Source organism: Neoarius graeffei, chromosome 10, assembly GCF_027579695.1.
Source record: "Neoarius graeffei isolate fNeoGra1 chromosome 10, fNeoGra1.pri, whole genome shotgun sequence".
In the NCBI taxonomy this organism is placed as follows: domain Eukaryota; kingdom Metazoa; phylum Chordata; class Actinopteri; order Siluriformes; family Ariidae; genus Neoarius; species Neoarius graeffei.
The window spans coordinates 16,464,053-16,488,266 of NC_083578.1; the positions used below are offsets into that span (position 1 = coordinate 16,464,053).

The 24,214-nt window shown below is 43.3% G+C and overlaps 1 protein-coding gene across 2 annotated transcripts in view; it reads right to left on the reverse strand.

Annotated features, from left to right (window-relative positions):
• Positions 1-24,214, reverse strand: part of adgra2 (adhesion G protein-coupled receptor A2) — a 161,865-nt gene that overhangs the window by 95,671 nt on the left and 41,980 nt on the right. For both annotated transcript variants that reach the window (XM_060931361.1, XM_060931360.1), the window contains exon 2: positions 1,381-1,452. In XM_060931361.1, coding sequence (XP_060787344.1) covers positions 1,381-1,452 — 72 coding nt within the window. The remainder of the gene's footprint in view (positions 1-1,380; positions 1,453-24,214) is intronic.

Below are 24,214 nucleotides of genomic sequence, written 5' to 3' on the forward strand. Positions count from 1 at the left end.
CCCCACCCCCCCACCCCCCCCAAAAAAAAAAAAAGAAATCCTGAGACTATGGTATACTTTTTAAAATGCCTGAAATCTTGAACCCTAACAAATGTAAACCTTTGAGTGTTTCTCAGTCAGAGAGGGTTCCAAGGAAGAAAAGAACTATGCAAGAACCCATGAGGAACCTTTGTTGCTGAACCCAAAATATTTCATATTTTAGCTTAGGGACTTTGGACCTGACTTCGAGTACCAATCAAAAGTTTGGACACACCTTCTAATTCAATGGTTTTTGCAAAGAACCCATGAAGAACCCTTATTGCTAAGAGTATACAACAAGGTCACCAGAATCCATTCCCATCCAGAACTTGATTTGGATTGGACTTGGTCAGTGATTTGGATTGTACTTGGGTAGTAGCATAGGGATTTTGGACCTAACTTACAGTACCAGTCAAAAGTTTGGACACACCTTCAAATTCAATGTTTTTTCTTTATTTTTATTAATGAAAAGTCACTTCGTGTCTTAAAGTAATGATGAATGTTGTTTCTCTTTACTTAGTTGAGTGGTTCTTGACATAATATGGATTACTACAGTTGTGGTGTAGAAATTGCTGTATGTTTATAATTTACTATTTACTGTTTTATCTCAAACGCATCAAGAAGGCAAGAAACTCATCCATTAATTAACTTTTGACGAGGTACACCTGTTAATTGAAAAGCATTCCAGGTGACGACCTCATGAAGCTGGTTAAGATAATGCCAATAGTGTGCAAAGCGTCATCAAGGTAAACACTGGATACTTTGAAGAATCTAAAATATGAAACATACTTTGTTTATTTAACACTTTGTTTGTTCACCACATAATTCCATATACTGTATGTTCCATATATTATTTTGTAGTTTTGATGTCCTCAGTATTGTTCTCCAATGTAGAAAATAGTCCAAATAGAGAAGAACCTATGAATGAGTAGGTGTACTGTAGATGTGTCTTGGGTGGTAGCTTAGGGACGTTGGACATGACTTGGACTTGGGCAATAGCTGAGGGACTTGACATGGTATTGACTTGGGTAGTAGCTTAAGAACTCTGGACATGGATTGGACTTGACTTGGGCAGTACCCTACAGACTTTGGACTTGGAACCATCTTGGACTTTCAGGTAAAAGAATACAATATCCAAAACCAACACCTTGAACAACCGTTATCAAAAATAACTCTGTATAGGATTCTACTGTAAGTCTAAATCTAAGCCCAGTCTCTGCATGTTGCAGCCTTGAACGTAGGGCTAAGATCCAAAATAAAGACAGATCAAAGCATGTCCACAAAAAATGTGTAAATGAGAATCAGGATGATGATGATGATGATGATGATGACGATGATGACAAAATGACCACAGTTACTTACAGTTTTTCCAGTAAGTACAAGCCAGCGAAGGAGCCATTCCTCAGGACACGGATGCGGTTGTTGCTTAGGTTTCTGTAACACAGAGCAAACACACAACCTTTTTAGTCCTAAAAGTTCATATTAATGTTCACACAGAAACTGAAAATAAAATGTTGAGGCCAAATCCAACATAAATATGCCTGTGGAATACAATTGCTCAAACAGGCATTCTCAAGCACACACCCTCACATAAAACCTAACACACGCACCCACACACTCACACATGGGACCAAGACACACATGTGTGCATCCAATAAAAACATCACGGTACAGTAAACACCCTTGCATATTTGTATTTCATACATATAAATTAGTCTGTCTTCATCACACATTTGCACAAAGGCTTCCTCACATACACTTGCTGCAAGCCCTGAGTGTTGAGTGTACACGGTAAGATCTGCTCCTGTGTATCTAAGAAATGCCAAGGGGGAAAAAAACAGAAACCAAACCAGACCAGACCAGAGACGAGACCACCAGCTATGTAAGACGCAAGTCATCAGTTTCCACTAGCGTATAAAACAACAAGGACTAAGCGCAACGGCTTTAATGAACAGAGACGTTCAAGTGCCAGGAGACTCTTATGAGCCGTTTAGAAGATGTACAGGATATCAGGGACGATGCATAAACACTCGCACACACCTTAATATTGTAATATGGTCCAAATATTTGAAAAACACAGAGAGACAGACCAAAGGAGAAAACATGAGAGAGAGAAAAGAGCATATGCTTGGTCTGATGTTCACAAAAATGCAGTAGGATAAACAAAGGAGAAGAAAGTGCAGGAAAGAATGGACCGACAGAGAAGTGGAGAGAGGGACAGGAGCCAAACGCAAGTTGAATAAACTCAACAGTGGCGGCGACGACCGCACCAGCTCCAGTTAATAGAGCAAGCTGCATCCAATTAATCCTCCGAGCCAAACGGGAGGATGGAAAAAGAGGGGTGAAGGAAAGGGAAGGAGGGAAGGTGGGAGGGAAGCCATAATCTTGATAATCGCTGTGGATACATTTTTACATCAAAAGGAAGTCGGCGTCCACATCAAACGTGCGGCGCGGCTATTCGCCATGACAATTATCCCTCTCGCCAGTGACTAATGGCCTTAACAGAGGCAGCAGGGTTATCAGGGGTGAGGTGGGGGGTGGGGTAAGGGATATCTACAGAGAGAAAGAGAGGAGAGAAAGAGAGACACTCTTTCACCCTCTCACACACACTAGGGCTATAAGTGTCTGTCGCATTTGCCACTCCATAAGTGCCTTTAATAGTGTGTGTGTTTTTCTGTGTCTAAGGTGACAGCCTTTAATAATGCCCCTCCACACACACCCCACCACCCTGAGCCCCGCTACCCCATGGGGCCTTAATTGGCTTTAAATGCTGTTTTTGAGACAAAAGTGTGTTTCCAGTCTACATGGAGGAATGCAGTGGCAGCATGTAAAAGCACAGGACTGTGTTTGTGTGTGTTTTCCAGTCAGTATATAGCTTGTTAAAAGTTACAGGAGGAAAAAAAAAAAAGCTTTCTCAAGCATCTCATCTCATCTCGTCTCATTATCTCTAGCCGCTTTATCCTGTTCTACAGGGTCGCAGGCAAGCTGGAGCCTATCCCAGCTGACTACGGGCGAAAGGCGGGGTACACCCTGGACAAGTCGCCAGGTCATCACAGGGCTGACACATAGACACAGACAACCATTCACACTCACATTCACACCTACGGTCAATTTAGAGTCACCAGTTAACCTAACCTGCATGTCTTTGGACTGTGAGGGAAACCGGAGCACCTGGAGGAAACCCACGCGGACACGACATGCAAACTCCGCACAGAAAGGCCCTCGCCGGCCCCGGGGCTCGAACCCGGACCTTCTTGCTATGAGGCGACAGCGCTAACCACTAGACCACCGTGCCGCCCTTTCTCAAGCATTCTCAAGACATTAGATTCACCTCTAGTGGCCTGAGCTGGTTTTACAAATTAGCAGCATGTGAAGGATCATGAATCACATCACACACCCTCAGGAACGCATATCACATCGGCGATCACAGTTTGAAAATCACTGTTTGACCAATCATCCACTTTTGGGTGTTTAAGATCCCTGTTGAATTCTCGAAGCTGATCGTTTACTTCAAGGCAAATCAGTTTCATATTTATGTGCATGTTCTATATATTCTATACACTCACCGGCCACTTTAATAGGAACTTGTTCTTGATTCTAAGATTCCTGTTCTTGGCTGGCAGGAGTGGAACCCAATGTGGTCTTCTGCTGTTGCATCTTCTGTTGAGATGCTTTTCTGCTCACCACAGTTGTAAAGAGTTGCTATGAGTTCCTCATCTCATCTCATCTCATCTCATCTCATTATCTCTAGCCGCTTTATCCTGTTCCACAGGGTCGCAGGCAAGCTGGAGCCTATCCCAGGTGACTACAGGCGAAAGGCGGGGTACACCCTGGACAAGTCGCCAGGTCATCACAGGGCTGACACATAGACACAGACAACCATTCACACTCACACCTACGGTCAATTTAGAGTCACCAGTTAACCTAACCTGCATGTCTTTGGACTGTGGGGGAAACCGGAGCACCCGGAGGAAACCCACGCGGACACGGGGAGAACATGCAAACTCCGCACAGAAAGGCCCTCGCCGGCCACGGGGCTCGAACCCGGACCTTCTTGCTGTGAGGCGACAGCGCTAACCACTACACCACTGTGCCGCCCGCTATGAGTTCCTTCCTGGCAAAAAAAGCTCAAACCAATCTGGCCATTTTCCTCTGACCTCTGTTATCAATAAGCCGTTTGTTTCCACCCACAGAACTGTCGCTCACTCACTCAGTGTTTTTTGTTTTTCGCACCATTCTGTCTGTGTAAACTCTAGAGACTGTTGTGTGTGAAAACCCCAGGAGATCAGCAGTTTCTGAAATACTCAAACCAGTCCATCTGGCTCAAACCAACACCCATGCCACAGTGAAAGAAAGTCACACTTTGAGATCACAATTTTTCCTGTTCTGAGGTTTGAACATTGTGAACATTAACTGAAGCTCTTGATTTGTATCTGCATGATTTGATGCACTGTGCTGCTGTCCAGGCATCGGCTGATTGGAGAACTGCATAAAACAGCAAGTGGATGTGTGGGTGTTCCTAATAAAGTGGCTGGTGAGTGTATTTCCATAGTAACAACTCATTGACAGGGACTTATAACTATTAGTATGGATATCGGAACATATAACTATTGATACAGTTAAGTTTTCTGTAAGGAGGCAATTATTTAACACTGAAGGAAGGAGTCTCCAGTGTCAGCACTCTGTAACAATCAGTAGGTTTTCTGCCACATCATCAGGACAGAGGACTTTGTGCAGTTTCTTAGGAACATGACAAGCTTTCTTCAAAGAAAAAACAGAGGCTGGCGAAGGAACGACTGTTTACAGGCATTATAACATAAGTGATAACAGGAAGCAAGTTGTATTTCCAACATCTCATCTCATCTCATTATCTCTAGCCGCTTTATCCTTCTACAGGGTCGCAGGCAAGCTGGAGCCTATCCCAGCTGACTACGGGCGAAAGGCGGGGTACACCCTGGACAAGTCGCCAGGTCATCACAGGGCTGACACATAGACACAGACAACCATTCACACTCACATTCACACCTACGGTCAATTTAGAGTCACCAGTTAACCTAACCTGCATGTCTTTGGACTGTGGGGGAAACCGGAGCACCCGGAGGAAACCCACGCGGACACGGGGAGAACATGCAAACTCCGCACAGAAAGGTCCTCGCCGGCCCTGGGGCTCGAACCCAGGACCTTCTTGCTATGAGGCGGCAGCGCTAACCACTACACCACCGTGCCGCCCTATTTCCAACATTATACAATGTAAGTAATTATAAATGTTAAAAATGATTAATTAAAATTGTTATTGTTGGCAAATTGCTATAGTATAAGGGGCATAAAACATTTGCTGTTTGGTTTTAATAAAAAAAAAAATCTAATTTGGGATTTTTGGACAGTGCACTATGCAGGTCTGTGGGGTAGTGTGGGTTGGTTTCCCAGCCTGAGGAACAGTAAGGCGACTCCTCCCCACCACAGTCTGGGGGTAGTGCCATGGGAGGCTGGTACCTAGCAACCTCTTAGTCTCCCAAATCTAGGTATGCATCTGTTCTGGAATCCAGTGGCTGCCTAGTCGGCAGTACCTCTGCATCTGACAATATTTCGCAGCAGATACTGTTGTTGCTGAGTCTTGGGTAGATGGGGCTCGTCAGCCTTGGAAGGCAATCCATCTAGTGGAAGGAAAACCCTGATCCCAAACCTCCGCTGCGTTGCGGCCATACCCTCTCATGGGAAAGGCTTCAGGAGACAACCCTGAGGAAAAATTCGGAGCTGGAGTCCCTAAGGCAGTCCATGGCTGTGTACAGCAACATTCTGGCAACTCCTGCGACGGCACTGGAACCATGTGTATTGGCGTTTGCCTTTCCATTGGAGTATTTCAGTGATGTGAAGGAGGGGGACCTGCTGCATGAGTAACAGCTTGTCCTCCATATCAACCTACCCAGGCTTTGCACACTGGAGAGGACACTCCAGCTTCGCTATGTAGCGTCGACAAATCGGCAGCCTCAGAATGAGCAGTCTGGAGATAGACTGTCCAGAAAGGCCTCTCCACATTCGAAAAGACGCCTGCTCGAGAATCAGAGACGAAGAGACAGAGAAGGAAAGCCAGAGCCCAGTCTGACAGATTAGCGTCAGACTTCATGTGTGTTCTGTGCGGGAGAGACTGTCACTCCCGCATCGGCCTGTCCAGCCACACCCGGCACTCTACCAGAATCAACGCCCAGAGCGCAACTCCATAGTTTCTCGAGACTGAAAGATGCCTAGCCTAGGAGTATGCAGGTCCTACAACATCAATGTTATATCCTATGTAGTAAACATATATAGTGATTAGGAAGCCAACTGGGTTATAAACAAGTGGCAACCTCCGTGCCTGAAAAGTGAAGCCAATGCGGAAATGCTAAAATCTGCAGTTCCTTGAACGGCCATTTGAGGCTGGCTTCAAAAGCGAGTCAGTTCCCATAGACCCCCATGTTAAAATGTCCAACTTTACAGCGAAAACAAACAGGTCTACAGCCTGGTACGAAAAAACGGTTTCGGTCTCTATAGCTAGTTTCTCCCATCATGACAACTGTACAGGGGGGTAAATTTTTACACAGTTCAACAGTTTAAATTATATTGAGCCATACATTTATGCATAATTAGGGGTGGGGCTAATTTGAGTGACAGCCGGGTTTGTGTCACATTGTTAGCCACTTGCTGGCATTACCTCAGAACTTACCTCAAAAAATAAATAAGTAATTTATGGAGCCTTGCCTATTTTTGTCTGAGAACTTTTCCATGCAAACACAACTTCTATACACGACTACAACTGGAAGTAGACCGCGAGCTGGCCTAGTGCTTAGCATGTCTGCCTCTTGACTGGGAGATTGCGAGTTCTGTGGGAGATGCTGTCGGGTCATACTAAAGACAATCATAAAAATGGTACCTACTGCTGTCTGGCAAGGTACGCTGCAATACAGATGTGAGTGGGGAGTCAAACTCTTGCAGTTACCAGAGGACTAGCCCCCCACTGTAATCCTAGCTGTATAGGTGAGAGGCCGACGGCTACGGGGATCGGCGCTACCCCATGCACCTTAATGGTCTGGTTAGTACCGGGACAGGAAACGGCCTGGGAAGACCAGGGCGTGGCGCGGGAAGGACTTTAGACACCTGTAAGTAGCTTTATTTATTAGATTGTACTTACCTTTCAATATTTTTAGCAAGCTAGCTATTAACTAGACTAATGCTAGCTATCTAAGCTGTCAAGGAAAAAGACATCAGGAGAAATATTATCGCTAATGTTGTTTTTATTAACAATTACAGTTACATGCACAGTGATTTTTTGTTTTTGGTAAACCGGCCATTGAGGTTATAGTATGTATCTTATGGAGTGACTTCTTTTAGTTTAGCTAGTAGCTTGCTGGCTATCTTGCATAGCTAGCTTGTTAACTTTGAGGTTAGTAGGTGTGTTCCAGCCGTACTATTCCAGCGGCCAGGCTTCACTATCCCCACCCCTTTCTCCATTTATGGACTAGCCGGGAGTTAGGCGCTGCTATGATGGCGATGCCTGTAGCCTCCTTATTTGAGCTTCAAACCTGCTCTTCAGAAATCCTATGAGGTGACGTCATAGAGGCTTTGTCCATTATTTTTACAGTCTGTGGTTATAAACTAAAAGCACACAAACACCCCAGACACATATCCAGAAAATAACTGCTGTGAGCGATAAATATCGAGATAATATAAAAAAAATTGCAGCGCAAAGTTTTGTCATTTCTATTACTACCAAACTTGCACACAAGGAGCTGTAGTTAGCTTTGTAGTTAGCTAGAAAGTTAGCGAATTAGCAAGGTGATACGATTCCAAGGAAAACACTGGTGGAATTCTGTGTCAAAAACAGTAACCACAGAGAAATGCTTATTAACATTCAAGCTAATGCAAAGAATATATGCTGCAGCTAACATAGTGAGAAAATCTTAACCGTGGTTAGCTAGTTTGGGATCTAGGACTTGTGCACTGGGGCGGCACGGTGGTGTAGTGGTTAGCGCTGTCGCCTCACAGCAAGAAGGTCCTGGGTTCGAGCCCCGGGGCCGGCGAGGGCCTTTCTGTGTGGAGTTTGCATGTTCCCCCCGTGTCCGCGTGGGTTTCCTCCGGGTGCTCCGGTTTCCCCCACAGTCCAAAGACATGCAGGTTAGGTTAACTGGTGACTCTAAATTGACCGTAGGTGTGAATGTGAGTGTGAATGGTTGTCTGTGTCTATGTGTCAGCCCTGTGATGACCTGGCGACTTGTCCAGGGTGTACCCCGCCTTTCGCCCGTAGTCAGCTGGGATAGGCTCCAGCTTGCCTGCGACCCTGTAGAAGGATAAAGCGGCTAGAGATAATGAGATGAGATGAGATGAGATGAGACTTGTGCACTATCAAAGTGAGGGAAATTCTACATCTGTTTGTGTATCCGTTCTTCTCCTAATGTTTGTGAACGCACTGTGACAGTAGCAGTCAAGTCCTGCCATATTAAGACGTCCTAATACAGCCTTTTAATAGGGCCAAACAAAATTAGCGCTCAGACCATCAAAAGCACTTTCTGACATGGTCTGGCCACTAAACTCATTACAGCCTCCTGTACCACCCACACACACACTACAATGTACATATGAATCATCTCCTTTTTAACAAAAATTCAAATAGTTCTTTGAAGCACACTGAGTTAGCCGGCTAGATGAGCATCATCAGCTAGCAGACAAAATGTGCAAAAAGGACCAAAATTTAATACAGAGACAGCCTTTTATGGTGCCAATGCCTAAGAACCGTTCCACGTTTTTCCATCGCAAAATGTCTGACTCGTAGCAGGCCAAAATCCAGTCCCAAAATCCTGCTAATCAGTGTCAAGAGCTGTGAAAACGCAGCAGGTTAAGTTATTTTCACACTATTAAATTAAGACATGATGACTAAAAATGAAAAATATTGCAAATTGGTTTTGAAGAGAACTGTTGTATTTGTAACATCCTCGATAAGAGCTTCGTGAGCTATGCCAACGGTAGCATTTTTGCTGTTTCCTTTGACATGATTAGCATTTTTACACCACACATTAGGAGGCTCCTACTGATTAGCAACTCAAGTTATTTCCACAAGCACCATCATCTTTGGTATGACAAAGAAACAGACAGATGGAGCGAAGGAGAGACAAAGAGAGTTCACTGGCAAAGACTCAAACTGGCTAATTGAATCCAGAGACGAAAGAAATACAGATTCTGATAAGTCACTCACTGGCGAGTAAGAAAGTAGGCCTATCATTTAGAAAGTGAACGTTTACACACATATGGAACCACTGTGTGCACTATGAGCTCACGAACCTCGCTGGGGCTATGGTCTCATTTCTACTAACATGTGTTTGGGGAACACATGGTTCATGAAGATCAGCTATTTCAGGACATACATTCGCAATCATGTGACTCATGGCTAGTCCAGTTTCAACCAGAATAAAATAGAGCACAATTACAGTTCCAGGGACGGTGCGCTTCATGAAACACGCTACTTCAACCTCTTTCTGAAAACTGTGTAATGACAGCAGCAGCGCTCACTATCAAACAGCATAAAAACCTACAGACCCTCACACATAAGCACGCAAACACACATCCGATCTCTCTCACACACACAGCTTCTTGAAGAAGGACCATCTGTAAACAGACTAAAATAGGCGCCGCACCCGTTCAGGCCAAACAGGAAGCAGACAAAATGAGCTGTTTATATGCAGCCCAGCTGCCTGGGGTCGAGGGTCAACCTGGGAGCACTTCCTGCAGCAAAGCATGATGGACAGGCATGGAGAGGAAGAACAGGTGGAGAGCAGAATTGGAGGAAGAGAACTTGGAGTGGAGGAAGGGATGAGGGAGGACACGGTAAAGGATGCAGTAAGAAAAGAAAAAAAAACAAGATTGGGGCAATAAAATGGTAAATATCTCGAGTTGATTGTTTTTATAGGCCACTGTGTTTAAATAGGCCACTAATCCGACACTGTGAATCGAATTTTGCACGCTAATGTGCCTCAGCTATTTCATATCCTTGACTTGTGGGAACGACTGGATCAAGAAGTGAGATTTGGACACATTTTTGCTTACCTTGCAGAAGTTAAGCAGCCAACGGACACAAGGGGTCTTGACCATAAACAGTGACTCAACTGGTTAGTCGGCTATACACACAAAAGATTCTGTTATTATGAAAATGTTTTATTGAGAGTTTAATGGTGTTTAGAACAGAGATACGGCTAAGTGATTTTCCTCTGCACTGACATATGAAGCTTTTTATGAAATTAATCGTGCACTTTTTGCCAAACTGGGATGACCTCGTCTTTTACCTTTAACTTTTTTCTCTCTTATTTTGCTGTGGTCATCTAATAGCTGGTTGGCTTGGTTTAAAGTTTTTATTTGCCAATGTTATGAAATGACTAGGGTGTAATAAGGGAGAGAGAGAGAGACGTCCAGAACCAAGGCCATTGTGAGTGGCTGGTCTGCAAAAGAAGACTTTATTAGTGTGGGTTCAGAGGCAGAGCTCTGGATATGTGATTATGCATGTGAAATATGTCAGCTGTGTATATACGATCTCACACACGCACACAAGATCACAGCACTGCTAAAAACAGTTCAACCGCTGCTCAAGCAGCGCTTACTTACCCGCTGCTAAAACCAGCGTATCTCTACGTCAGTAAGCTTTAGTCTCCCAGCCTAGCTTTGTGTTAACTGGCAGCCCAGATGCCTATGTGTGGGTGTGCCTGGGTACTGATGGCACTGTGCCCTGTTCAGCTCCACCCTGCCCTATGGTTCCCTCTGTCCATGGCGGTTCAGCTCAATTTGTCTCCTCTGACCACAGGGCCTGAAGTGGAGGCACTGAGGCCAGGATGCTCACACTGGCTTCACTTTGGCATGGCTAAGACATGGAAACTATGGGCAGAGGAAATGAAAGTGGACAGCGAAAAAACCCAAAAGCCGTAAGATACAATGCCATATGGATATAAATACACCATAATGTACAGTATAATAGAGATCAAGTAGCAATAATAATCCCATGAGTTTAAAACAGACACTAGGTGGGTAACCTGCTTAATGCGCAATTTGAAATTGCGAGCTAAGAAAAGAGTAATGGAAACGTAAATTTTGGGAAAAAAACCCTCTGAAAGGGCGGCACGGTGGTGTAGTGGTTAGCACTGTCGCCTCACAGCAAGAAGGTCCGGGTTCGAGCCCCGTGGCCAGCGAGGGCCTTTCTGTGTGGAGTTTGCATGTTCTCCCCGTGTCTGCGTGGGTTTCCTCGGGGTGCTCCGGTTTCCCCCACAGTCCAAAGACATGCAGGTTAGGTTAACTGGTGACTCTAAATTGACCGTAGGTGTGAATGTGAGTGTGAATGGTTGTCTGTGTTTATATGTCAGCCCGGTGATGACCTGGCGACTTGTCCAGGGTGTACCCCGCCTTTCGCCCGTAGTCAGCTGGGATAGGCTCCAGCTTGCCTGCGACCCTGTAGAAGGATAAAGCGGCTAGAGATAATGAGATGAGATGAGATGAAATGGAAACAAGTGGCATGGAGGTGTAGTGGTTAGCACTATCTCCTCACAGCAAGAAGGTTCTGGGTTCGCGCCCAGTGGCCAACAGGGGAGTCTCTGTGTGGAGTTTGCATGTTCTCCACGTGTCTGTGTGGATTTCCTCTGGGTGATCTGGTTTCCCCCAAAGACATGCAGGTTAGGCTAACTGGTGGCTCTAAATTGACCGTGAGTGTGAATGGTAGTTTGTCTCAATGTGTTAGCCTTGCTACTTATCCAGGGTGTACCCCGCCTTTCACCCATAGTCAGCTGGGATAGGCTCCAGCTTGCCTGCAACCCTGAACAGGATAAGCAGTTACAGATAGTGGATGGATGAAATGGAAACACATTTTTTGCATTTAAGTCATATGGCATGAGATCGCCATTTATGGCTCTGTGTTTCTTGGTTGGAACCGGCTCCCATTGGGTACAACGGGTTCTATTGCATTACATAACTCATCAAATAATAAGTGGGTCATTTATGAAATTTGGATCCACTGGACCTCTGTAAAATCATTAGGGACAATGACCTTCCAGAAATCCTTGATACATGTCCCATGCCAGGAATAAAGACTTTGCCTTTCCATTACTGCGTACACTACCGTTCAAAAGTTTGGGGTCACTTTGAAATGTCCTTATTTTTGAAAGAAAAGCACTGTTCTTTTCAATGAAGATCACTTTAAACTAATCAGAAATACACTCTATGCATTGCTAATGTGCTAAATGACTATTCTAGCTGCAAATGTCTGGTTTTTGGTGCAATATCTCCATAGGTGTATAGAGGCCCATTTCCAGCAACTATCACTCCAGTGTTCTAATGGTACAATGTGTTTGCTCATTGCCTCAGAAGGCTAATGGATGATTAGAAAACCCTTGTACAATCATGTTAGCACAGCTGAAAACAGTTGAGCTCTTTAGAGAAGCTATAAAACTGACCTTCCTTTGAGCAGATTGAGTTTCTGGAGCATCACATTTGTGGGGTCGATTAAATGCTCAAAATGGCCAGAAAAATGTCTTGACTATATTTTCTATTCATTTTACAACTTATGGTGGTAAATAAAAGTGTGACTTTTCATGGAAAACACAAAACTGTCTGGGTGACCCCAAACTTTTGAACAGTAGTGTACATCAGATGCCCTCATCGCCTTTGATTAAACACTTCCATGGGTGCAATCGAAATCACTGTGCCAACATTTATTAAGTCTTGGAAATCCATCGGCATGTTTAATTGGAATGATTATCACAAGAGGAGAAAGGAAACCCTGCTTTAGTCACATATCACTCAACAGAAACACAGAGCATTCACAAGTATTCTGTCACTTCTATTTTGACAAACCTGCAATGGAAACTTGCCTACTGTTGGTGAAAATAAAATTCTATATTTTGTGTTTCAATGCCACTTCCATAGGCTTTATAGAGTTGGTTGGTTAAAATGAGTCTGCGTAACCTGATATTATTGCCCACAGAGGCAAAACTAGAGGGCAAGTGCTTGGGCCCCAAGGTCAAACAGACCCCAAGGCAACGGATTTCAAGTTGAGAATGTTGTCCGCAAATGAGCTTTATTTGTGTCGGAATTGTAAATAATGACACTGATGTATGGCCTGTAGTTTTAATAAGGTTTTTAATAAGCTTAAACAATTTTAATTCTTCTGATACAGTGGCAATAAAATCACAGTGCAATAACTAGTGTTGGAGTCAAGACTACCTAAACCGAGACCAAGTCATGACCAAGACCAAAGTGTATTGAGATCAAGACAAGACCAAGACTTTGAGGGGTTGCAATCAAGTTAAGACCAAGACTCTGAAGGGTTGAGATCAAGTCAAGACTAAGGCCAAGCAGGGGCACTGTTGGGGGGGGAGTTAGGATGATTCTAAAGGCCCAGCATTGACAGGGGGCCCTCAGAGAACAATAGTAACATTATTACCATGTGTAAATTAAATTAATTTTAAAAATAACAATACTTTTGTCTCTTGAAACAACAACCTTATGGTTTGGTTTTCCATTTTCCACAAAATTATTAGAATAGATAGCCTTTATATTTCACCCGTCTCCTTATTCATTACATGGTACAGTCTTGCGTAGGCAGAACCAGAGCGTGACACCATGTTAGGTTTGTTGCTTTCCAATCCAGCACTAGTGTTAGCTGTGCAGGGTAGAAGCAGAATTGATGGTGAACCATCAGTAGATTGACACCATCATGAAGAAGTCAGGTTACCAGACGTGTGTGTGTGGGGGGGGGGGGGGGGGGGGGGATTATATTCTTTCATAGGGCCCAACATCTCTAGCGCCACCCCTGAGACCAAGACCAAGTCAAGACCAGGGGTGGGGGTGGGGTGACAGCTGTTAACAGGAAGAAAAAGTTTGAATTAGCAATTAGTCATGTTATTGGTTGCATTTAAAGCAGGAAATTTTACATCCAATCACAGTAACAATGATAACAAATAAATCAGACAATACACAGGCAATTTAGTGAAATCCCCACAGCTGTGGTCTTGACCGGTCTTGAAATAAAATTCCGAGTCCTCCATGTCTGAGACCGAGACAAGACCGAGTAAAACATGCGTTCAATTCCAAGACGAGACCGAGACCTTCAAAAAGTGGTCTTAAGACCGAGACCAATCTCAAGTACTACAACACGAGCGATAAACTTCCATAATTTGAACTGCTGTAAACATAAAGAATTTCCAGTGTCATCCCAGGACTCTTATTCACAACATGCTCAAAATGAACACCTATTCAAGACACTTACAACTGTTTTATTTTATAGTTTTATATAGAAAATTAATAATTTATAATCCCACTATCAAGTGTCACCTTTTTGAGTCTGGTTCTTGCTAAGGTTTCTTCCTCATGATGTCTCAGGGAGTTTTTCTTTGTCATGGTCATCTCTGGTTTGTTCATTAAGAACCTAAAGCTATTGTACATCCAGATTTCTGGAAAGCTGCTTTGTGACAATGTCTGTTGTTAAAAAACACTATTCATACAATAAAATTAATTCGCTTAAAGAATGGAATAATGAGTTGTTTGGGGTTGGAGTTGGGTCTGTGACTTGTCACAATGCATATTATTGTAGGTCTTCCTCCAACAAGTTTTCCTACAACATCAACCAATTCCACTGTTACTGCGAGTGACGGGTAGCTAGGTGGATGGTATTTGTTCCTATTTAAACATTTATTTATGCAATGCGTTTTCATAAAAATGTAAACAATTTTACATTTTCTAGGATTCTAGGATTGTCTGCTTTGCTTATACAGGCTTCTTGTGCAGTAGGAAAAAATGCACTGCTATGTGTCCCATATGTAGAAGAACTATCGAGGAGACGATGGGGACAACCTCGAACTTCAATCGTTATTTGGCAAGACTCCACCCACAAAAGGAAGTGACATGCTACACTACCATTCAAAAGTTTGGGGTCACCCAGACAATTTTGTGTTTTCCATGAAAAGTCACACTTTTATTTACCACCATAAGTTGTAAAATGAATAGAAAATATAGTCAAGACATTTTTCTGGCCATTTTGAGCATTTAATCGACCCCACAAATGTGATGCTCCAGAAACTCAATCTGCTCAAAGGAAGGTCAGTTTTATAGCTTCTTTAAAGAGCTCAACTGTTTTCAGCTGTGCTAACATGATTGTACAAGGGTTTTCTAATCATCCATTAGCCTTCTGAGGCAATGAGCAAACGCATTGTACCATTAGAACACTGGAGTGATAGTTGCTGGAAATGGGCCTCTATACACCTATGGAGATATTGCACCAAAAACCAGACATTTGCAGCTAGAATAGTCATTTACCACATTAGCAATGTATAGAGTGGATTTCTGATTAGTTTAAAGTGATCTTCATTGAAAAGAACAGTGCTTTTCTTTCAAAAATAAGGACATTTCAAAGTGACCCCAAACTTTTGAACGGTAGTGTATGTTATTTGCCCTGTTGATAGTTGGCGGGGCTTGCTGAGCGATGAACAAGCTTTTTATCTGCAGCCTATTAACTAAAATGGGGCAGTCAAGCAGTAACGTTAGTCCAACACAGTAGCAGAGACGCTTTCACATAAAGGCAGCAACAGCCAGCATCATGTCAACACTTGCTGAGTGATTTTATCTGTGCCATATGTATTTTTAAGTAGGGACTGCAGATGTAAATTAGCCTAAGGCTAACTCTGGTGCAGTGCATCAAATGGTAACATTTATGTTTTTAATTGCACATGGTCCCTTTCAAATAAAATGAAATGAAATGAAAAAAATGAAAAAATGGTGTGGTTGGAGTCTTGTTCTCGGACTCGACTCAAAAATTTCTTTAATGACTTGTCCTTGGGGCGGCATGGTGGTGTAGTGGTTAGCGCTGTCGCCTCACAGCAAGAAGGTCCTGGGTTCGAGCCCTGGGGCCGGCGAGGGCCTTTCTGTGTGGAGTTTGCATGTTCTCCCCGTGTCCGCGTGGGTTTCCTCCGGGTGCTCCGGTTTCCCCCACAGTCCAAAGACATGCAGGTTAGGTTAACTGGTGACTCTAAATTGACCGTAGGTGTGAATGTGAGTGTGAATGGTTGTCTGTGTCTATGTGTCAGCCCTGTGATGACCTGGCGACTTGTCCAGGGTGTACCCCGCCTTTCGCCCGTAGTCAGCTGGGATAGGCTCCAGCTTGCCTGCGACCCTGTAGAAGGATAAAGCGGCTAGAGATAATGAGATGAGATGAGATGAGATGAAATGAGACTTGTCCTTGACTCGGACTTGAACACTGGGGACTTGAGACTGGACTAGGACTCGGTTTAGTGACTCGACTACAACACTGGTCATATCATCCAATTTTAACAGGTAAATGGTCATTTATGGAAAGTACAAAGGTATTTTTTAACAAAAATCCCAATGGTTCTTAAAGACCACTTAAAGGCCTTCTAATGATTAACAGTCAGCTAGTGGTCTTTATGAACTGTTGGGATTTCTAAGCAAAAATATAATGTGTCCATACTATCCATTTTTACCTCTATCTACAGAGCTTAATATACAATACTTACATATATTACCTTGTAAGTTAGACCAAAAAAAGGCTTTAAATGCCTTAAAGAGTTGTTCGAATAACGTGTTACAAAAAGGCGGTACGGGTTTAATGGTGGATGTTGCAATTATGTCACCCACTGCACATGCATTATGGGCTCAGCAGAGTTGGTTAAATGAGGTGAAAATGAGACCCTGTATATTCCCCACATCTGGCACCATACAGCTTCAAACCAGAACTTTCAGTTTATAAGAACAACCTAAACAAATCCCTTCATTTTACAACGAGACTCTGTAAGTTACAAAGAGGTGCTTTAATTTATCAAGAGACCCTAAAACTGATCATATACACTGTTCGGGTTCCTTCTGAGACTCTCTGAAGATAGCAAGGCCTTCGTTTTCTCCCAGACAGTTTTTATTGAAGCCTGATTATACAAAATGGTTTTTCCAAAGTTAAAGATAATTAAGGGCATTAACTGACAACAAAGGCACAATCATAGGCAGCAATTCAATTTCGTTTGCTTGTGCATGATCTGTTTAAATGGAAACAGGTTAGGTGAAGGAGTTGGACGACACAGATGTGCATTATGGGTGTTAAAAAATGCAGTGTAACGTCAAATTGTATGAGATTTTGTTAGAAGGCGCAAATAGAGTTGAAAGAGATTTAGGTAAAGGGTTCTCAAACTCATCTCATCTCATTATCTCTAGCCGCTTTATCCTTCTCTACAGGGTCGCAGGCAAGCTGGAGCCTATCCCAGCTGACTACGGGTGAAAGGCGGGGTACACCCTGGACAAGTCGCCAGGTCATCACAGGGCTGACACAGACACAGACAACCATTCACACTCACATTCACACCTACGCTCAATTTAGGCTACGTTTACATTAGACCATATCTGTCTCGTTTTCTTCGCGGATGCACTGTCCGTTTACATTAAACCGCCTGGAAACGCCGGGAAACGGGAATCCGCCAGCTTCCACGTATTCAATCCAGATCGTGTCAGCTCCGGTGCTGTGTAAACATTCAGAATATGCGGATACGCTGTGCTGAGCGCTAGCTGGCGTCTCATTGGACAACGTCACTGTGACATCCACCTTCCTGATTCGCTGGCGTTGGTCATGTGACACGACTGCTGAAAAACGGCGCGGACTTCCGCCTTGTATCACCTTTCATTAAAGAGTATAAAAGTATGAAAATACTGATGCAAATACTGCCCATTGTGTAGTTATGATTGTCTTTAGGCTTGCCATCCTTCCACTTGCAAGTGGTAAGTGATATGCGCTGGGATCACACACACAGCGGCTCAGTCCCGAATCACAGCTTGTTCACTTCACTCGCGCGCTCTGTGAGCTGCGCAGGGCCGGAGTGCGCACCCTCCAGAGGGCACTCACTGTTCAGGGCGGAGTGATTTGGAGCGCAGGATGCCTGCGGAGCCGAGCGTATCCGTGTATTGGTATTGCTGTGTGCACGCAAATCGTGTATTGGTGTTGCTGTGTGCACACTAATCGTTTTAAAAACGTTAATCTGATGATCCGCTGATACGGTCTAATGTAAACATGGGCTTAGAGTCACCAGTTAACCTAACCTGCATGTCTTTGGACTGTGGGGGAAAACGGAGCACCCGGAGGAAACCCACAGGGAGAACATGCAAACTCCGCACAGAAAGGCCCTCGCCGGCCACGGGACTCGAACCCGGACCTTCTTGCTGTGAAGCGACAGCGCTAACCACTACACCACCGTGCCGCCGGTTCTCAAACTTTTCGGAAAAAAAAAAGCTCTGGGGTTTGGATATTTTATGTTCTCAAAACCTGACCTGTTTCTGTCAATCACAGTGAAAACTATACCCATGGCTTCTGGACCTGTCAATCAATGTGAAGGGGCGTGGTCTTTGTGCCTGCCAGTCTCGAATGAAGTGAAGTGGGCGTGGCCTCCCACTACTATATCGAACACCATTAACATGAAATGCTCTGGACAATAATAATAAGTATCATACTGATACACATATAAGACCATCATGTAATAAAAAGTACATGCTATTACACTTTATCTGTCTATTTTCTTGTACTATTAAGGAAGCAAATAAAATAAGCCCTGTCCAAAAAAAAGTGTATGGCCCGAAGAAAGTGTTACTACGTGTCTCTGCTGGATTGAGATTTTTCTTCATTACAAAGTAGTACATGAGAGGGGAACTGAACAGGGAAAAAGGATATGTGTGTGTGTGTGTGAGAGAGAGAGAGAGAGAGCGAGAGAGAGAGAGAGAGAAACGTCCCCTCAGATTTGCCACTAATGAAGCCTAAGAGCCCAATTACAGCGCCTTCACAGCAGGAGTGGTCTGGTGTGTGTGTGTGTGTGTGTGTGTGTGTGTGTGTGTGTGTTGCTTTGTGTGTATATGACTGTGGGGACGGCATGACCTATTCCAGCACAAGTGTAAGCCTGCATTTCTGTTTCTAGATATAGCATGGATACAAATATAAGTGTGAGAGAAAAACCTGAGTGTGTGTGTGTGTGTGGTGTGTGTGTGTGTGTGTCACAACAGAAGCAAGGCTGCTCTGCTCTTTGTTAAAGAGCTCCTATTCTCTCTGGAGTTCTTCAAGTGCCACCGCTGCTGCTTGACAGCCCGGTCCTAATCAGCCGCCTGGCTAAGACCATATTACACACACACACACACACACACACACACACACACACACACACACACACACACACAGCTTCACACACTCTCTGTGCCCAGGAACCCACACTCTGTACAGCCAGGCCAGAGTGCTGCTGGAGGGGGATGGAGGTCTGGAGAAAAACTCTACAGGAAAAAGCCACTCAAGGAAAAGCAGAAACGAGTGTGTGTATGTGTGTCCTGGGGCTTGTTCTCTATGAAAGGGGTCAAATGTGTGAGTGCACTCACATACACAGGCACATGCATGTTCTCACACACTCACACACACACAGTAATTCAATCAAAGTGGAGGCATTATTCTGTCAAAATACAAATGTACATGTAGATGGTTATATCTACTGTACATCAGTGCTATAGAGGCTACAGTACAACACAGAGCCTTGAACCGTGTGATATTTGATAGCAGTTTATATCTGACAATTCAGCTGCAAGAAACGATAAACGGGTCGTTTTATTTCCTGGAAATACAGATCAAGTACAGAACTTGATAAAATGTCTGTATGTGGTGATTCTGACTCATAAATGTTTCATGTGTACTGACTATGTTGGCTTTTTCTACATCGCTACCTCAGGAAACAAGCGAAAGCATTTTTAGGATGATGGTATTAGCTATGACTTAATATCAAAAGCAAGGTAAATAAATATTCCTGCTAGATTACAGGCTCAAGAGTTGCTAGAAAGAAAGAAAGAAAGAAAGAAAGAAAGAAAGAAAGAAAGAAAGAAAGAAAGAAAGAAAGATCATGCTAATCATTAATTAGCATACTTTCTAACATGCTAGCTATGCTATCATGTTGACATATTACAGCTTATGTTACTGTGGGAAACAGGAGGAATCGTTGTTTATCTGTGTTGTTTTCTGTAGGACAGTTAAATTCACAACAGCAAACGTGTCAAATTTTTGTCAGGCTCAATGAACTACCCTAGATATAGGAATCTGTTTAAAAAAAACATACACACAACCTCTATTTTCAAACATGTACATGTATTTTTCATACAATCCAAGCCAAACTGGTATACAGAACAGAAGTGATTGTTACCTCAGCGTGCTACCTCAGAATTTTACCTCCACATGCTACTTGAGAATTTTACCTCAGCATGCCACCTCAGAATTTTACCTCTGCATGCTACTTTAGAATTTTACCTCAGCATGCTACCTCAGAATTTTACCTCCGCATGCTACTTTAGAATTTACCTCAGCATGCTACCTCAGAATTTCACCTCCGCATGCTACTTTAGAATTTTACCTCACCGTGCTACCTCGGAATTTTGCCTCCACATACTACTTTAGAGGCGGCACGGTGGTGTAGTGGTTAGCGCTGTCGCCTCACAGCAAGAAGGTCCGGGTTCGAGCCCCGTGGCCGGCGAGGGCCTTTCTGTGTGGAGTTTGCATGTTCTCCCCGTGTCCGCGTGGGTTTCCTCCGGGTGCTCCGGTTTCCCCCACAGTCCAAAGACATGCAGGTTAGGTTAACTGGTGACTCTAAATTGACCGTAGGTGTGAATGTGAGTGTGAATGGTTGTCTGTGTCTATGTGTCAGCCCTGTGATGACCTGGCGACTTGTCCAGGGTGTACCCCGCCTCTCGCCCGTAGTCAGCTGGCATAGGCTCCAGCTTGCCTGCGACCCTGTAGAACAGGATAAAGCGGCTAGAGATAATGAGATGAGATACTACTTTAGAATTTACCTCAGCGTGCTACCTCAGAATTTTACCTCTGCATGCTACTTTAGAATTTTACCTCAGCGTGCTACCTCAGAATTTTACCTCCACATGCTACTTTAGAATTTTACCTCAGCATGCTACCTCAGAATTTTACCACTGTGTGCTACTTTAGAAATTTACCTCAGCATGCTACCTCAGAATTTTACCTCTGCATGCTACCTCAGAATTTTACCACTGTGTGCTACTTTAGAAATTTACCTCAGCGTGCTACCTCAGAATTTTACCACTGTGTGCTACTTTAGAAATTTACCTCAGCATGCTACCTCAGAATTTTACCTCTGCATGCTACTTTAGAATTTTACCTCAGCATGCTACCTCAGAATTTTACCTCCGCATGCTACTTTAGAATTTACCTCAGCATGCTACCTCAGAATTTCACCTCCGCATGCTACCTCAGAATTTTACCACTGTGTGCTACTTTAGAAATTTACCTCAGCATGCTACCTCAGAATTTTACCTCTGCATGCTACTTTAGAATTTTACCTCAGCATGCTACCTCAGAATTTTACCTCCACATGCTACTTTAGAATTTACCTCAGCATGCTACCTCAGAATTTCACCTCCGCATGCTACTTTAGAATTTTACCTCACCGTGCTACCTCGGAATTTTGCCTCCACATACTACTTTAGAATTTTACCTCAGCGTGCTACCTCAGAATTTTACCTCTGTATGCAACTTTAGAATTTTTCCTCAGTGTGCTCCATCAGAATTTTACTTTCACATGCTACTTTAGAATTTTACTTCAGTGTGCTACCCCAGAATTTTACCTCCGCATGCTACTTTCAAATTTTACCTCAGCGTGCTACCTCAGAATTTTACCTCAGCGTGCTACATTAGAATTTTACCTCAATGTGCTACCTCAGAATTTTACCTCAGCATGCTACCTTAGAATGTTACCACATGTTCAACCCTTGCTTTTGCTTTTATCTAGCCTTATTCTATGTCAGCCTCAACAAAGCATCCTCCAATTGTTGCAATCAACCAGAGGGTTACAAGAATTTGTCTTGAAATGTTAGTGGATGCCTTTGTATGATGCCTCCTTCTGTATAATGCTGCCCTCTGTATGATGCCTCCCTTTGTATGATGCCTCCCTGTTTATGATACCTTTGTATGATACATGTGTATAATTCCTAATATAATACACCAGCATGTAAAATGCATAACACAAGCTCAATTTAGCTGATGTAGAGAGTATGTTTCACACACACACACACACACACACACACACACACACACACACACACACACACACACACACACAAGCCTGGCTTGGGCCAAAACCCTTGAGGACAATGAGCACTTAGTGCTTAAATGCATCTTGAGATGTGAATACATGGCTTTGTTAAGGCAGCCTACAGAGAGAGAGAGAGAGAGAGACAGACAGACAGACAGACAGACAGACAGAGAGAACGTCGTGTCCTCCATTTCTCAGTCTGTTTTGAAGTAAATGTATGTCATCACACAGCAACTGTTTTCTAATTAAGTTATCCAGGAATATATCAGCTCATCATGAAGAAATAAATATAAATTACAAAACAAAACGGTTTGGGATTCTCATCACTTCTCTTCATTACTCTCCTTCCCTGCTTTTATGGATTTTGGCCTGCAATTCCCCTGAATTATGTGTCCATATTTTTATTACATTAAACGTAGATTTTTAACCCAGCACATGATACTCAAGCACATTGTAGGCACACTGCAGTTCATATGGATTCTTTTTCTTTCTTTTTTCCCCCACAGATTCCATAAAAATTGTTCCTATTAGACGTATTGCTAACGGGAACATCTTTCGATATTTCTTAATCACTTTGAGGACACCGTTTTATTCTTATTGTGATCACACTATAACTAATCTTCTGACTTGTAATAATTGTTGGATTTATCCTTAGAAATGTTTATACAAATAAGCACACCTGCAGAGGTGTGTGTGTGTGTGTGTGTGTGTGTGTGTGTGTGTGTGTGTGTGTGTGTGTGTGTGTTATTACACGGTTGCATGAAGATATGAAGTTTATCTTCGAACAATGAACATATTCATGAGTTGAAAGAAGCGAACGAGTGAAAATATTTTCATGGCCTTGTGAGCTCTTGTATACTATTCTCCTCTCCTAACAAAGCACCCTGCACAGTAAGGTAAGGCAAACAATGTCGTGCCCCCATTGTGTTGTCTCTCTGGACCTCCAGACCTGATGCCAAGTGGTGCACAAAAGTGCCACAGACCTGACAGGTATGGAAGTTGTCCCGCAGCGACAACTGACTTGCTGCGTGATGCCATCCATTGGCCATTTGAGTGGCTCTTCCGCATACCATCAGGTGGTGTGCCATTGACCCTGTAGGGTTCATCTGCCACATTGCACCGAAAAGCGCCCTGCTGCCAGCACCTTATTCGTGATATACTATTTAATCCATAGCTGGAACCCAGGCAGGTGCTACCACTCCGGTCAGAGCGGACCTGGGAGCAATGGTGATTAAATGGTAACTCTACTTTCCCCAATACTCAAGTCCTCCCGGACCTGAGACTCACCACAGGTTGCAGTTTAAAGTCATACCCAGGACTAAAGCCCTATTCTACAACTGTAGTAATCCATATTATGTCAAGAACCACTCAACTAAGTAAAGAGAAATGAGAATCCATCATTAAGACATGAAGTGACTTTGAATTAATAAAAATAAAGAAAAACCCTTGAATTGGAACGTGTCCAAACTTTTCACTGGTACTGTAAGTCAGGTCCAAAGTTCCTATGCTACTTCCCAAGTTGAATCCAAATCAAGTTCTGGATAATAATGGATTCTGGTGGCCTTGTTAGCAATAAGGGCTCCTCATAGGTTCTTTGCAAAAACCATTGAATTAGAAGGAGTGTCCAAACTTTTGATTGGTACTCTAAGTTAGGTCCAAAGTCCCTATTGTACAACCCAAATACAATCCAAGTCATTAACAAAGCTGAATCCAAATCAAGTTCTGAACGGGAATGGATTCTGGTGACCTTGTTGAATACTCTTAACAACAAAAGTTCCTCATGGGTTCTTTGCATCGTTCTTCTCTTCCTTGGAACCCTCTCTGACCGAGAAACATTCAAGGGTTTAGATTTGACTGGTACTAATAAATAAATAAATAAATAAATAAATTAATTAATTTGAAAAGCATTCCAGGTGACTACCTCATGAAGCTGGTTAAGATAATGCCAATATTGTGCAAAGCGTCATCAAGGTAAACGCTTGATACTTTGAAGAATCTAAAATATGAAACATACTTTGTTTCTTAAACACTTTTTTATTGACCACATAATTCCATATATGTTCCAG